The following is a 14,991-nucleotide window of genomic DNA, read 5'->3' on the forward strand; positions in this document are numbered from 1 at the left end:
GCATTGACCTGTTGATAAAAGTTTTTCAATGGCTCTTTATTAATCATCAAATGCAACTCATTAACAATGTTTGCCCCATTACTGATAAAGGGCCTTGTTGTCACACTGAATGTTGTTTACAGGAATACATTTTAACTTCACAATATGTAACACAAAGAACATTTTTTTTCCATGACGTTGTTGCATACTCATAAGCAAATAAAATATCCATTCATTGAAAAATATTGTATTTTATTGTTTGAAAATGTACTTGCTCTTTGTGAGGTCCCCAAGATTTCTCCCTCCAACAAAATAATTGGAAATGTCTAACGTTTGTCAAATTATAAACATTAGATACCTCTATTATTTTTTAAATGTATTTTCAGCAGGCAGCTTCCTGAGGCCCGCACACAGAACAAGTGGATTTTCAAACAATAAAATATAATATTTTTTGAATGATTAAACAAATTATTTGCTTCCTAAAATGTGTTGTTTGCAAATATTGACACAAATCTTATTTCATATAGATGCTAACACAACTTCTAATCAGTTTCCCTTTTTCAATAAAGAAGTCTACTTCCATCTAGTGGTGGGGAAAGTAATTTTCTCAACACAGTTACAGAATGTACAACGTAGTTTGCCTGGGAAAAAGAGGCTCTTTACACAGTGTCATGGTCAGTTGTGACTGATGAGGCATCGTGTCCCATGTCCTTAGCGACAGTAACTAAGCATTAGTGGCAGAGATCCCAGGATCATCTGCAGCGCTGCTTCCGCTGTGCTGTGTGTTGATGTGTTGAGTCATCTCCTTGCGGTTTGTTGCTGTCTGGCCACATTGCACACATGTGTAGCGCCCTCTGCTGTGCTCCCAAAGGATGCGTCTGTTGCACGCCATGCCTATAATGTATGAGAGGACAATTTACAATCTGAACAAAACAAGTGTACACAACCACTTTTACAGCACAGCAGCTTTTGATCAAGTTTTTTACTCACACAATGCTATAAAAATACCAACAAGTCAAAATACAACTGCTTAAATCATTAAATTAAAAGTTTAAAAGTGGACTGTGAATTGAGCCTCTGTGTCTTGAGAGCTGCAGCCTGCGAGCATGCACGTGAAGAGAGGGAGGGCTGATGGGACCATATTCGAGTGAAAACTGCAGTGATTGGTCAAAGTAATGAGGATAGAGCATCTCAAAATGGACTGCAGCTATTAATTCACATCATATTCTTTCTGCATGACCCCACAGACATGAGCTTCCTACAATACTGTAGCTCAAGACTAATTCATCAGCCTCATATCTTCAAACAGCTGTTTCCTCGTGTTTGACAGAACAAATGAACACTCACTAAACATCCCAAATATATTTAATAATATAGAACTTTTATATCTCTGTTGCTCTTTTGTGTTAAAACATTAACGTTTTCAGCATTGCAAAATGTTTAAAGCTGACTGTTTTGCCGTGTTTCCACTGGCTCGACTTGACTCGGCACGGCACAGTACGGTTAAGCTGTGTTTCCACTAGCATGGAACCACTAGCACCACTGATCGGCCAGAGTGCCGTCACAGGAAGAGACGTCCAACACAAGAATCAAGCCGAACTGTAGATCTATTAAAAATACTTAACAATCCTAAAAACGTGGGTTAATCTCCAACAATTACCAGTGAAATGTCTAAAATCTCAATATATAACAGAGGAGTCTGGTGTATTTAGCGACAAACCCTGCTGCTGTATTTCAGAACTCTATATTAACAGCAGCAATTCTCTGATATGAACACTAGTGTTGGAAGATCATGGAGTCATGAGCCAGTTCACAAATCTTTGCTACCATGTCTTTTAAAGTTAAATCGTTTCACCACAGGTAATGCTGATACTTCACCATCAGAAATGGTCTCTTCTTGATCGCTCCAAAAAACAGCAACCTCACTACATGCAAATAGTGTATGTTAAGGTGTGAAGAGTGGGCAATTAACTCTGCTCCTGAAAGTGCAGCAGGACTTTACAGAAAGTGAAGAGTTTCTTCCTGAATGTGTTGATTCTCTGGATGCATGTGCTTTACAATGAAGCTGCTCTGCTGTTACTTCCTCTGTGACCTGCTATGTTCACTTAAGTATTAGATCCAAACAATGTGGCTGAAGCACAATGTCTCTGAAAAGCCCCTTTATTTTATTAAGTATTAACTCAAAAGCTTGCTCACTTTTCCTGTCAATAGTATTTCTTCATAATGTCAAATATTTTCATACCTTAGACCTCAGGCTTTTTGTCTTACTGAACGTTGACAGGAATGTATGGCATGGAATTGAATCAAATCATTTGATATTATTTAGTATCTTGAATAAATCACAACAAAACTCATGATTTTAGATATGAACCGAGTCATCTTCTACGTAAAAATGTGACCCAATAGTTCCAATCACTTGTATACAGCATTATTAACATACAAATGTTGTTGTTCAGTATTGTTTTGGGTGATATGCAAAGTCCAAGCATTACTTAAGAAGAACAACATATTTTTTATCTCTATTTAATGGCTGTAGTTGGGTAAATCTAAGCTGATTCATTAAGCACATTAAAAATGAAGCATAAGGGAAGGCCCCGAAGAGGTCAACACATCTGGACCACACTAGGTGCCCGAGAGCTGCTGATCTACTTCTTCTGATACACCGCTGATGCTCACTCAGTGTCTGCTGCAGATTACAGATTGCAGCCATCCCTCTGCCGGTCCCCCAAGTATTAAACTGTATCTATTAAATGACTAGATACAGGAAACTGAAGCACTAAAAAGCCTTTGCTTTGAAACAGCATGACATATGTGACTATGAACAGCACAGCTGTCAAAATGTGTCAATAATAATCACATGAAAGACCTGCCCTACTCTACATCTGATTTTCCTGACTGACATGCTCATCTGAGGCAGAGTGATGCCAGTGTGATGCCAGCGATGCATTGACTGACCTTGAAACATTTGTAAGAAAAACTAAATGACTAAATCATTCATGGTGAGATATGGCTGTCCAATAACTGAAAAAAGGGAAACCTCTACATACCAAAAGGTCCCAAATAACTGAATTTAAATATTGTGTTTTGTGATGTGAAATAAATGTTAAATAAATAAAAAGGGAATGTTTCTCTGACTAGGCGCTCATCAGCTCCAAGGTCATTTGAGGTTGAGACCCCTGCCTTAGAGTGAGAAGAGGCTCACCTTGGTTCTTCTTCCAGATTGCTGAAGAAAGAGGAGAGTGACAAACTAATACTGATGCAGGGTGGGTGGACTCAGGAGACCTGCTCTGCGTCTGGTTCTGACCCAGGGCATCAGAGGGTTCAGGAGCTCCTGACAGGCTGTCCATATTCAGAAGGGGAGGCTGGGGAAGGGGCTCTGTGAGCTCTGGATAAGGGAAGCTCTCTGGGTGAGTCAGGTAGGGTGGACCCAGATGAGGAACAGCCGAAGACTCTGGCTGAGGAACAGCAGCAGGAAAGGACTGTGTTGGGATTTGAGGGTGCAGTTGTGGTATAGACTCAGAGTCCTGACACAGGGGTTTCTGGTCCATAGACACGGCAGCCATGTTTGTGTTGGTCACAGGCTGAGGTGGTGCCGTTTCCATTGGCTTTGATTTACCCCGTGGCACTTTGGAACAGGTGTGCAGATGCGTCAGGAGACCACGGTACGACCTCAACTTTGTGCGACAACTCTCACACCTTTATAAAGAGAGGCAAGATTACAGGACAATTTCCCAAATTCCCAAAAACGACTGCAAAAGAAATGTTTTATTCTATACAATGAAAAATGCATGTCCTATACAATTCATACTTCTTTAAAGTGTAATCTTTGTGTAAGAGTATAATAGTTAATATATTAATATAAGACACATCGTCTCATATAATGGACTATTGGCATAGCAGGTTCTCACTGAAGGCATCAAAACTATTAACGTACACATGAAATTATGTAATAAACAAAAAAGTGTGAAATAACTCAAAACATGTCTTGTATTTTAGATTCTTCAAAATAGCCACCCTTTGCTTTGATTACTGCTGTACCTCACTTCTTCATGAGGTAGTCGCCTGAATTGGTTTTCCAACCATCTTGAAGGAGTTCCCAGAGATGCTGGGCACTTGTTGTTGGAAAATGGGACTTGAACGTTGAGAACATTTTCTTTTTAATCCATAAGGTAACGAAATAACTGCATAGAATTTGTTTGCGTAAGTACTTTTCAAATTTGTGAGTACACCATCTTTCAGTATGAAAGCTTTATACATGAAGCCCCAGATCATCTGGTGCAGCACTCCATCACTCTCCTTCTTAGTCAAATAGCCCGTACAGAGCCTGGAGGTGTGTTTGGGGTCATTGTCCTGTTAAAAATAAATGATGTTCCAACTAAACGCAAACTGGATGGGCTGGCATGATGCTGCAGGATGCTGTGGTAGCCACGCTGGTTCAGTGTGCCTTCAATTTTGACTTATCTTATATAACTTATTAAACTTATCTGTGTCGCATAGACACGGCAGGTGGAACCAAAGATCTCAAATTTGGAATCATCAGACCAAAGCACAGATTTCCACTGGTCTAATGTCCATTCCTTGTGTTTCTTGGCCCAAACAAATCTCTTCTGCATGTTGCCTTTCCTTAGTAGTGTTTTTTTAGCAGCTATTTGACCATAAAGGCCTGATTTGCACACTCCCATTACATTATATGTCATTTAGCAGACGCTTTTATCCAAAGCGACTTACAATAAGTCTCCTGTGAACAGTTGATGTTGAGATGTGTCTGCTACTAGAACTCTGTGTGGCATTTCATCTGGGCTCTAATTTGAGGTGCTGTTAACGTGATATTTCTGAGGCTGGTGACTGAGATTAACATATCCTCAGCAGCAGAGGTGACTCAAGGTCTTCCTTCCCTGGGGTGGTCCTCATGTGAGCCAGTTTCGCCGTAGTGCTTGACGGTTTTTGCATTTGTCAAAGTAATGATGGACTGTTGTTTCTCTTTACTTAGCTGATTGGTTCTTGCCATAATATGAATTGTAAGAGTTGTCAAATAGGGCTGTCAGCTGTGTATCAACCTGCCTTCTGGCCCCAACCCCATAAAGAAGGCAAGAAATTCCACTAATGAACCCAGACAAGGCTGTGAAGTGAAAACCATTTCAGGTGACTACATCATGAAGCTCTACTTTGAGGAATCTAAAATATAAAACATGTTTTGAGTTATTTCCCATTTTCTTGTTTACTACATCATTCCATATGTGTTCATTCATAGATTTGATGCCTTCAGTGAGAATCTACAATGTAAATAGTCGTCAAAATAAAGAAAAACTATGAAATGAGAAGGTGTGTCCAAACTTTTGACTGGTAGTGTATATTTCACCCAAATCATTCAGCTTTTATGAATATAGAGTTTCTCTGTTATGAGTCAAAACTGAGCAACTTACATGAAGAATATATTGGGTTTGTGATGATGCCTCATGTGCTCCATTAGTTTCTGCATGTTGGTGAAGGATCCACTGCAGCCAACAGTAGAGCAAAGTAAAACCTTTCCTAAAGAGAGGACACACGATGATCAGCTAATGACACTGCATATGATCTCTTGTAGCCCCCACAGGGTGGTGTGTGTCCTGGCACTTTGACTCTTTTTAGGTTTATTTGTAGTGTAGGCAGTTACTGCCTGTGCTAAATTACCAATCATTCACCCAAGAGACTCGTATGCACAGCAGTTCTTGTGAAACATCCAATATGAGCACCTGTTCCCACTGAACTGCCCTGTGATTGGTCCAAGCCTGGTGCAATGGGACAGATGTAGCTGTAAGAACCTTGGAGGTGATTTTCACTCTCTCAGACACAGTTTATATTGTGCTAAAAGGTTAAGGAATTATTGATCAATCACATCAGAAATATATATATTTAAATCAGCGGCAACATTTTTCCCCAGAGGACCACAGTGGCGTAGATAAAGCAAATCAAAACCAAAACTCACCATCTGAGATGGAAGTCAAAGCCATGTGTACTGCAAATAGGCAGTGGAGGACAGTCACATTTACACTATAGATGCAACAGTTAGCAGTGGTTGGTTATCAGCCCATGGCCAAGAGGAAAGGAATTGGGCTTAACTGGAGAGTTGTCTTTTCAAATCCTGGGATGGGTCAAGGGCTGTGTGCCCCTGAGCAGGGGACCCAAGCCCCCACTGGGGGATAATTGCTGTTCACTGCTCCTATGCCAAGCTTGTGTGTTCACTACTGGTGTGTAAATAAGGATGTGTTAGATGCAGAGGTCAAATTCACTATCACTACTTGGTGTGTGTGTGTGAGTGCAAATTAAACAAATTCTAGTATTAATTCCGTCTCCTGTGATCACTTTAAAATGAAGGTCAAGCTGTGTTTGCCTTTTAAATACTTTAAATAACTGACACTTTGGGTCTGTGCTTGCAGTATCTTCAAACAATGCACTACAGATCCTGAGCAACGTTTCATCTTTAGCTCAGTGTCATCAGTAACTGGTCAAGCTGGTGAATACCAATGGCAGCACGTGTATTTAAGGTACCTTAGATCCAGAGTACCAACTTGAATTGATTTTAGGTTCATTTTGTTTTCTTTTGAGATAGTTGCAGGGTCACTTAAGATGGTTCAGAAACCAGACCCTGCCCTAGGGTCATACATGAGAACTTTATCCCCATAGTCTACTAATTCTTTTTAAATCTACATTGTATAATACATAAAGAGCACTAGGATAACTACTTATAAAGTGACACAATGAAGAATTTTAAATAATGTTTCCAAGATTATGTTGATGGTATAGGAACGTACAACTGCATGAATGACTTCTCTGTCAATACCTGAGAAGGTCTGCATCACCTCTATTGGCACTATGCAACTTCTGGTTTGAGTCCGTGCCACAAAACAAAACAACTTTCTATTTTACAGCAAATCCCACATTGTGTTAATTTAACCGATCAATTTTAGTAGGTCAATAACTATCGATGACGATCTAATATAATAGTATAATGGCACCTGAGAAGTGACCAGGTGAATGCTTTAAACACGGAGCTGTAACAGAACACCGTGTCTTAATCACTGGTCACACACTGTGTGATGAGAGAGAGGAGCTTACCAGGTAGAGACTGAGCAGGCATCTCATGCTCCTTAACGTGGAGCTCCAGGGCGTTTACGTCTGTGTAGACCCGCTTACAGCCGTGTAATGGACACGGTGTCCTCTTGTTTCCTAGGACAGAACAACGTGCATTTATCGTACAGCAGCAGAGTTAAAATGACTACTAAACTGGCGAGGTAGTGTGCTTGCTGACTTTAACATGTCCCTGCAATATGTGAGCAAAAGAGCAAACCTCCGTCTTTATTTTCAGTGGTCTTCGACATCACAGCGGATGAAGCCATTTTGTGTCTGGTTCTTCTTCTTCTTCTTCGAGGTTTTATGGCGGCTGGGAAACAACGATTTGATGCATTACCGCCACCATCTGGTATGGAGTGTGGATTCTTTTTTGAATCATTTTTTTCAGCTTTTCTGACTATTCCCCGTTTTTCTGTCTAATCATGTGTTTTCTTGTTTTTCGGAGTACTTTCTTTTTGTTTTTTGTGGTAATTTTTGACACTGAGTTAGAACATGTTGAACTGTTTCCTCATGCCTACTGTGAAGACACATGTCTGTATTGTGTTTATTGATTTTTAATAGTCTACTTCTCAATCCTATATGACCAAATCTAATCCTTGATATGGCACTTTGTCATTTCCTGCTTCTTTCTGTATACATAATCTCTCCCACTTTTCTTTGGCTTTTGAAAAACCATCTTCCTTTTCTCTCCTCCTCCCATTGTTTTGCCACCTTTCCTTTAGTTTTTGTTTTATGATGCTTTTTATTTTCATTTTGTTAAATTGTATTGCTAAATCCATGTTATTTTGTCCTGTTGCTGCCTTTGCCACTTTGTCTGCTATTTCATGTCCTGTAACCCTGATGTGTGCTGGTTTCCATACAAAGGCAACTGTGATAACTCCCATTATCCAAATTCTGCGTAGCGTTTGCTGTATTTCTATGAGGAAGCTTTCTGAGTGACTGAACTGTAGGCTTAAAAATCTCCTGTACATAATTTAACTTTAAAGCCTTAAAGCCTGATATTATAGTCTCACGTTTTTTGAGATGTGTGCTTGCTGCAGATCCATATAACCATAATCTAAAACTGCTCTCAGTAACCCATTAAACAGTGGAGGAAATAATTGTTTGATCCCTCACTGATTTTGTAAGTTTGCCCACAAACAAACAAATTAACAGTCTATACTTTTAATGGTAGTGTTATTTTAACAGTGAGAGACAGAATATCAAAAAAGAATGCAGAAAATCAAATCATATCAAAAAAGATACAAATTTATTTGCATTTCATTGAGTGAAATAAGTATTTGATCCCCTACCAACAATAAAGAGTTCTGGCTCCCACAGTACTCCTAATCTCAATTTGTTACCTGTATAAAAGACACCTGTTACAGAATGAATCAATCAGACACCAACCTCTCCATCATGGGCAAGACCAAATCAATTTCAGGGACAAGACTGCAGGCCTGCACAAGGCCGGGAATGGGCTACAAGACCATTGTCAAGAAGCTGGATGAGAAGGAGACAACTGTTGGTGTGATAGGAAGACCCTTCGTGGATGGGTCTTCCAGCAAAACATTCAGCCACGGCATAACGAAGGGGTGGCTTAAGATGAAGTACAGTAAGGTCATGGAGAGGCCTAGCCAGTATCCGGACCTTAATTCTATAGAAAATCTGTGGAGGGAGCTGAAGAGACAGCCTGAAAACCTTAAGGATTTGGAGAGGATCTGCAGAGGAATGGTCCAGAATTCCTCCTGAGATGTTTGCAAACCTCAACTACAAGAAACACCTGACCTCTGTACTTGCCAACAAGTGTTTCTCCACCAAGAACTTAATAATGTTTTGATAGGGGGTCAAATACTTATTTCACTCATTGACTTGCAAAATAATTTAAATCTTTTGTTTAATGTGATTTTCTTTTTGATATGCGGTCTCTCCCTGTTAAAATAAACCTACAATTAAAAGTACAGACCGTTAATTTGTTTGTCAGTGGGTGAACTTACAAAAACAGTGAGGGATCAAATACTTATTTCCTCCACTGTATATAGCCCTTAAAGCATTTATATCTGCTCCCCATTCCCTACCAACTAAACATCTCAGTATTTCCAATATTTTCTTCTTACATTACTTGTCCATTCATTTCTGAACATGTACCTTCCATGGGACTTTTTCATCTAACCATATCCCTAAACGTTTAAAGTATTTCACCCTCTCCATGTGTGCTACATTTGAACTTTTAAATTATAAATTTAAAAACAAACATGCCTGTGTAAACGACTGAGGACAGTATGCTCCCTTGAATTCAGCTGTTCTCAGGTCCTTTCTTGATATGAGAAACACTCATACACTACACTGCTAAAAATCTCATTTCCTGTTTGAACAATTAACGTCCAGTGAACACTTCAAATTTTCCAAATCATTTTTATTCAGTGATTTCCTTGCTTGTGACCATAAAACAGAAGCTCAGGTCTATCTGACACAAACAAGGTAAGAATGGGTATAAAATAATACTGTCAGCATACACAACCTCATATCCCTTTAACATTCTGTAAAATATTTGCAATTACTAGGATTGATAACTATAAATATAAACAATCAACATCCAGAAGAAGCAGTTCTGAAGTGTTTCATGACACCAACAGCATAAGAGCAATAGATATGAAATATGAGATGTGTGGTGACAGAAGTAGACGGTGCAGTCCAGAGGTGAAAGGTTAAGGCTGTTCTTGGAGATAACATTGGCAACACATACTGTCAACTGCAAAGCCCTTAACATTTAGTTTGTCTCAATCAAATCCGAACACATGAACAGGCCATCCCATAAAAATAGGATTTCATTAACATGAGGACAAACAATACACCTGCTTTTACATTTACCTTACTGGAAACCTTACTGGTGTGACAGGGAAGACTGATTCTGCGGCATCACCTTTCACACTCAATGTATAATTCATGACAATAAACACAATTTTCCACATTAAAACATTCACAAGTATATGTTTGGGCTTGCAGTTTCTCTGATTGAAAATTGCAATATTAAAGTTTATCAAAGAAGCCCCCAACTGTTGATTTGAATAAAATACGACTATTCTGATTAAAGCACAAAAACCGTGATGGTGCTGCCACAAACAACAAAGAACAAAAAACTTCCCTGTCAGAACACCACCTGTTATCTCTGATGCGATATGATGATAATGTTGTGTTTTTTTGTTGAACACTGTCACCAACTGGAAGATGATTGCAAAACTTGAAATAACGTTCACCAATACACTTAAGATAAGAGATTATTGTCAAAATCTTTTAAATTAAAACCATCCATCCATCTTCTGCCGCATGAGGATCGCAGTGGGTGCTGTGCCAATCACAGCTGACATAGGGCGATAGGCGGGTTACACCCTGGACAGGTCGCCAGTCCATCACAGGGCCACATGAAGACCCTAACCCTAACCATTTAGATTTAAAGAAACTAAAATCTGCTTCCCAATAAAACTAGTTTTGCTTACATCTTCAGAGACATGCATATATGTAAAAATACATCAATTCTAATAACATTTGTATTATATACCTATTGCATTTAAATGTTTGTTATGCTCGTCTGTACATCATTTCGACAGGGTACAAGTGCAACATAAAAATATCTACGACTATGTGATCATTTGTACAATGAAGATCTCATTATCCTGCCACTGCTTGCACTTGCATCTGTTGTGTTTGAGGTCTGTTTGATGGTTGTCAAACGTGGCGTTCAGATAACAGCAGTGTGATCTGGGTGATCAACTCTGGTATAGTTCAAGGTGTTTTATTTTTGTTTTGTTTTTTTGGAGTAGTTGTATGAAGCACTGACACAGTCCGCACTGCGACCACCCTCTATACCAAGAAGCAAGTACAACTCCTTATAGAAAGTCCCTCAGTCGAATCAAGCGTGACCACCTTAAGAATATATTTAAAATTTTACCTCGACAGCCTGGAGTTTATCAACTGCTTACTCTCCTGCAGTCCATTAGGAAAATCATCTTTTAACGTGTGGTTGGGAGGAGCCAATATGATACTAATTATGATTGTCTTTTTTGAAAGGGCTGTTTATAGCTGAGGGATGAATGCAACTGCACAAATATCTTATTAAGTTTTTGTAAACAAACAAAGGACTGCATCAGACGGACACACACATGATTGACATCTTGGCATCCATGTCTTCACTGCTACTGTGCTTCAGTCTCTCAAGCAGGTTTTTGGCACGGGGGCAGCTCCATCAGCTAATTATGGTATGTCAGTTCCTCATACAATCTCAGTTAAAAAGGCCTGAACTATAGTAGAAGTAGTGCGACTTCCTGATTCAGTGCATGGACACATCACACTGCTGATATGAGCAACAGAATCACTTTTGACAACAAAGACTGATGGGCGAAATGACTGCAAGTGGCTAAAACGCTGATGGACACTGGTGAGTCCGCAACTTTGTTTTATTAAACCTCTTGCACATCTTTCAGCCCATCAGTAAAGGTACATGTAAAAAGGCACCTTAGCACTGCTGTGCATTCTGAGACTGTGTTTGTGACAAGAACAGACAAGACCAAACAATACCGTATGATCCCAGTCAGCATGAAATAAATAATAATAAGTTCTGCTTCTTGATTCTGGGACCAGACAGACTGTGTGTGCTCTTGTATGTCCAAACATGCAGCAGCGAGTCCTTGCATCTTCCCACTGAAGTATAATTACGTTGTTTGCTTGTGTTTATATGATCACAATTTGTTTTTAGAAAGAGAGATTTGGGATATGTCCCGTGGAGTCCACACAGGCCCTTTCACAGTATTTCCATCCATCCATCCACCACTTTATCCTTCACCGGAAGGTCGCGGAGGGTGCTGTGCCAATCTCAGCTGAAATAGGGCGACAGGTCACCAGTCCATCGCAGGGCCACACAGAGACAAACAACCATTCACTCTCACATTCACACCTATGGTCAATTTAGAGTGTCCGATTTACCTAATCCCCATATTGCATGTTTTTGGACTGTGGGAGGAAGCCGGAGAACCCGGAGAAAACCCAAGCACACACGGGGAGAACATGCAAACTCCATGTAGAAATGTAGAAAGGACCTTGTTCCAACCGGGGCTCGAACCCTAGGTCTTCTTGCTGCAAAGGCAAGAGCGCTAACCACTACAACCGTGTGGCCCCCTTTCACAGTATTTACAAGATAAAATGAAGTTACTGGTATGACATGGAGCCCAGACAGCAGAGGGCAGTGAGTAAAGTGAAAGCTTCCAAATGTGTAGACAACACCAAAATAAAAACTAGAATCCCACTGAGCTACAAAACTCACTAAGAGCATTGCAGTTGGCAATATTCAAACAAACAGCTGAGGAAGTCAATGTGTCAATCTGTAAAGTTCAACAAAACAGCTCCACCAACTGGATGGACATAATTCCTCTCCATGTAAGGTGTCAAGTACCTCAAACCATTTTTAAGTGTTCTTGATTTTGGTGTTGGCATACATCTGAATTTGAATGGAAAAACCATGTGACCCTGAGGGACCTGATACTGAACTTCCCATGTAATGGGCCATGTGTGGCCATGCTGTTCATTTATGTGTGCATTTAGAAAAGTGTGTAGTCAGTTGGGTACATGACAGGGAGCGAGTTCTCACAGAAGGTAGCACAATGTGTCCATCGGAGATGTCGCATTAGCTGGAAAACAGGAACAAGTTGTTATAGGTGAGTAAACATTGCATTTGAGTGTTTGTTCAATCATGTTTCTTTTCTGCCTCAAAAGTAGCCATATGTGACAGCTCAAACTCAAACATAAAAAACCTGTTCAAGTTCAAATGTCCAACATAGAAATGAATCAGACATTTTTAAGTGCTTTGAGTGCAGCTTGGCTTCTTTGCTCATCAAGAGGAGGACACAAACTAAACCATCCTCCCGAGTGGACAACCATGACACTAAAGCATTTCAAAAGCGGTCAAATCTGCAGGCTAACCTGTTAGCTTGTCAAGAGATTATTGTGAGACTAATGCAGTTGATTCTCCTGTGATTGTGGTAGTCTTGCAAATTTTGTGCAAAGGATGCAGAAATTGGCATATATTAAAATGTCAATCTTAAGTTTTTATTAATCTGTATTGGAATTTTCAAATAAATATCAATATGAATTGGAAAATAATTTATTTATTGAGCAGCCCTATTTTACAATGTATAATAATAATAATAATAACAAATCCAAACCATGTAGCATTTATCCTGTACCATGCTAAACAGTAATCAGACATCACTTCTGTCTTACCTGGAAACAGTTCTTCATGTTCTCTTTGCTGGGCTTCTCCTCCGCCATCTTTGAGGCATATTTTAAGGCTCGGCCATACATCTTGTTCACAAGAGCGTGTTTATATGAAAACATCAGGACCTAGACAGGAGGGAAGCCAGATGAGAAACCTATTATGCTATTCTATCTGATAAACTGGAACAACTTTTATTTAGTAAAATCTTTTTTGCACACCTTGGAGTCTGTTAGCTCTGCCCACTTCTGTACCTCCCAAAACGTATCTGTCAGGGCTTTAGCGACATTATGCGAGGTATCATCAGAGCTGCTGGCCACCTGTACCCCATCCTGCTCTGCCTCTGCTGCTGCTGCTGCTGCTGCTGCTGCTGCTGCTGCTGCTGCTGCTGCTGCTGCTGCTGCTGCTAATGCCGCCTGTTCAGTGTCAAGTGCACCAGCACCCTTCTCAGGTGTCAGGGGTAGCAGCAGCTGGTCGGCCAGAGCGCAGCCCTTCCTACAAAGAGCGTCCAGAAGAGATGACTTCTGCTTCTCCATGTCACTGAAAAAACACAATGAATCATAATCAACGAATGAAACAACAGCTGCCACAATAATACCAATACAAATAAAAAGTAAATGTTAAAGTGACCAACATGTTTAAAACATCAAGATGCCTTTTTCTGACAAATTTGTACTGAAACTGTGTTTAAAGTTTAAAGAAAGCCATTAAAACAGACTCTGAATTTAAATATACTTTTGTGTTGATTCTAAATTCATTCCATGATTTTATATAAATAAATATCTGTTATAAGCTTCAGGTTTATTTTTGCGATTAAATATGATTAATTACAGAAAATTGTGCGATTATTTTTTTAATCATTTGACAGCTCGCGGGGGGTGCTGTGCCAATCACAGCTTCATCGGGCGATAGGCGGGGTACACCCTGGACAGTTCGCCAGTCCATCACAGGGCCACACACAGCTAGAGACAAACAACCATTCACTCTCACACTCACTCCTATGGTCAATTTAGAGTGTCCAATTTACCTATTCCCCACATTGCATGTTTTTGGACTGTGGGAGGAAGCCGGAGTACCCGGAGAGAACCCACGCACACACGGGGAGAACATGCAAACTCCATGCAGAAAGGCCCTTGTTCCAACCGGGGCTCGAACCCGGGTCTTCTCGCTGCAAGGCGAGAGTGCTAACCACTACATCACCGTGTGGCCTTGTTTAGTGAGGTCTCTACTATAATTTATTCATTTACTTTTGAGTGTGACAGACATACATCTTTATAGCAGCAGCATCAGGCCGGGGGTCCATCTTCATAGTGAGATAAACAGCCAATGCCGTCTGGTCGATGTGGTCGATGACAATGTCAGCTGCTGAAACTACTTCTTTGAGATGTTTGACACGCTCCTGACCACAGACGGGAGAAATGATTGTGAGCATTTTTTTTTTTCCATCTACATAGTAAAAATAAGTCAGTCTACCTGTGAGAGCTTTCTGATGTGAACTATTACCTTCTCTGAGTCCAGTTGGTGCAGTCTTTGCACATGCAGAGGAAGGTAATCTGAGTACTTTTCCATCAGTTCTGCATAGATGGAGCTTGAATCCAACCTGAACAGAGAAGAAATTAAGAGTAAGATAAAATAAAAAATGTGATTCTGATCAAACA

The 14,991-nt window shown here is 40.1% G+C and overlaps 2 protein-coding genes across 3 annotated transcripts in view; both read right to left on the reverse strand.

Moving 5' to 3' along the window:
- Positions 1-20: 20 nt before the first annotated feature.
- On the reverse strand, positions 21-7,392 carry LOC122772848 (zinc finger protein 414-like). Its single transcript, XM_044031162.1, has 5 exons — positions 7,307-7,392; positions 7,075-7,185; positions 5,403-5,508; positions 3,182-3,675; positions 21-873 (listed from the first exon to the last, which is right to left on the reverse strand). The coding sequence occupies exons 1-5, from the start codon at positions 7,353-7,355 to the stop codon at positions 704-706; spliced, it is 930 nt and encodes a 309-aa protein (XP_043887097.1). The 5' UTR covers positions 7,356-7,392; the 3' UTR covers positions 21-703.
- A 2,075-nt stretch (positions 7,393-9,467) lies between these two features.
- The window catches only part of tpp2 (tripeptidyl peptidase 2), a 28,253-nt gene continuing 22,729 nt past the window's right edge, over positions 9,468-14,991 (reverse strand). For both annotated transcript variants that reach the window (XM_044031156.1, XM_044031155.1), the window contains 5 exons: positions 14,837-14,933; positions 14,602-14,732; positions 13,555-13,873; positions 13,342-13,461; positions 9,468-12,749 (listed from right to left, as the gene is read on the reverse strand). In XM_044031156.1, coding sequence (XP_043887091.1) covers positions 12,660-12,749; positions 13,342-13,461; positions 13,555-13,873; positions 14,602-14,732; positions 14,837-14,933 — 757 coding nt within the window. In that variant the 3' untranslated portion in view covers positions 9,468-12,659. The remainder of the gene's footprint in view (positions 12,750-13,341; positions 13,462-13,554; positions 13,874-14,601; positions 14,733-14,836; positions 14,934-14,991) is intronic.

This window comes from Solea senegalensis, linkage group LG7 (assembly GCF_019176455.1).
Source record: "Solea senegalensis isolate Sse05_10M linkage group LG7, IFAPA_SoseM_1, whole genome shotgun sequence".
In the NCBI taxonomy this organism is placed as follows: Eukaryota; Metazoa; Chordata; class Actinopteri; order Pleuronectiformes; family Soleidae; genus Solea; species Solea senegalensis.

Coding starts and splice junctions, on each gene's coding strand:
- LOC122772848 (XM_044031162.1), bottom strand. CDS start 7,355: ATGGCTTCATCCGCTGTGATGTCGAAGACCACTGAAAATAAAGACGGA. Junction 7,186..7,306: donor CACTGAAAATAAAGACGGAG/GTTTGCTCTTTT, acceptor GTTCTGTCCTAG/GAAACAAGAGGACACCGTGT. Junction 874..3,181: donor AATCTGGAAGAAGAACCAAG/GTGAGCCTCTTC, acceptor CATACATTATAG/GCATGGCGTGCAACAGACGC.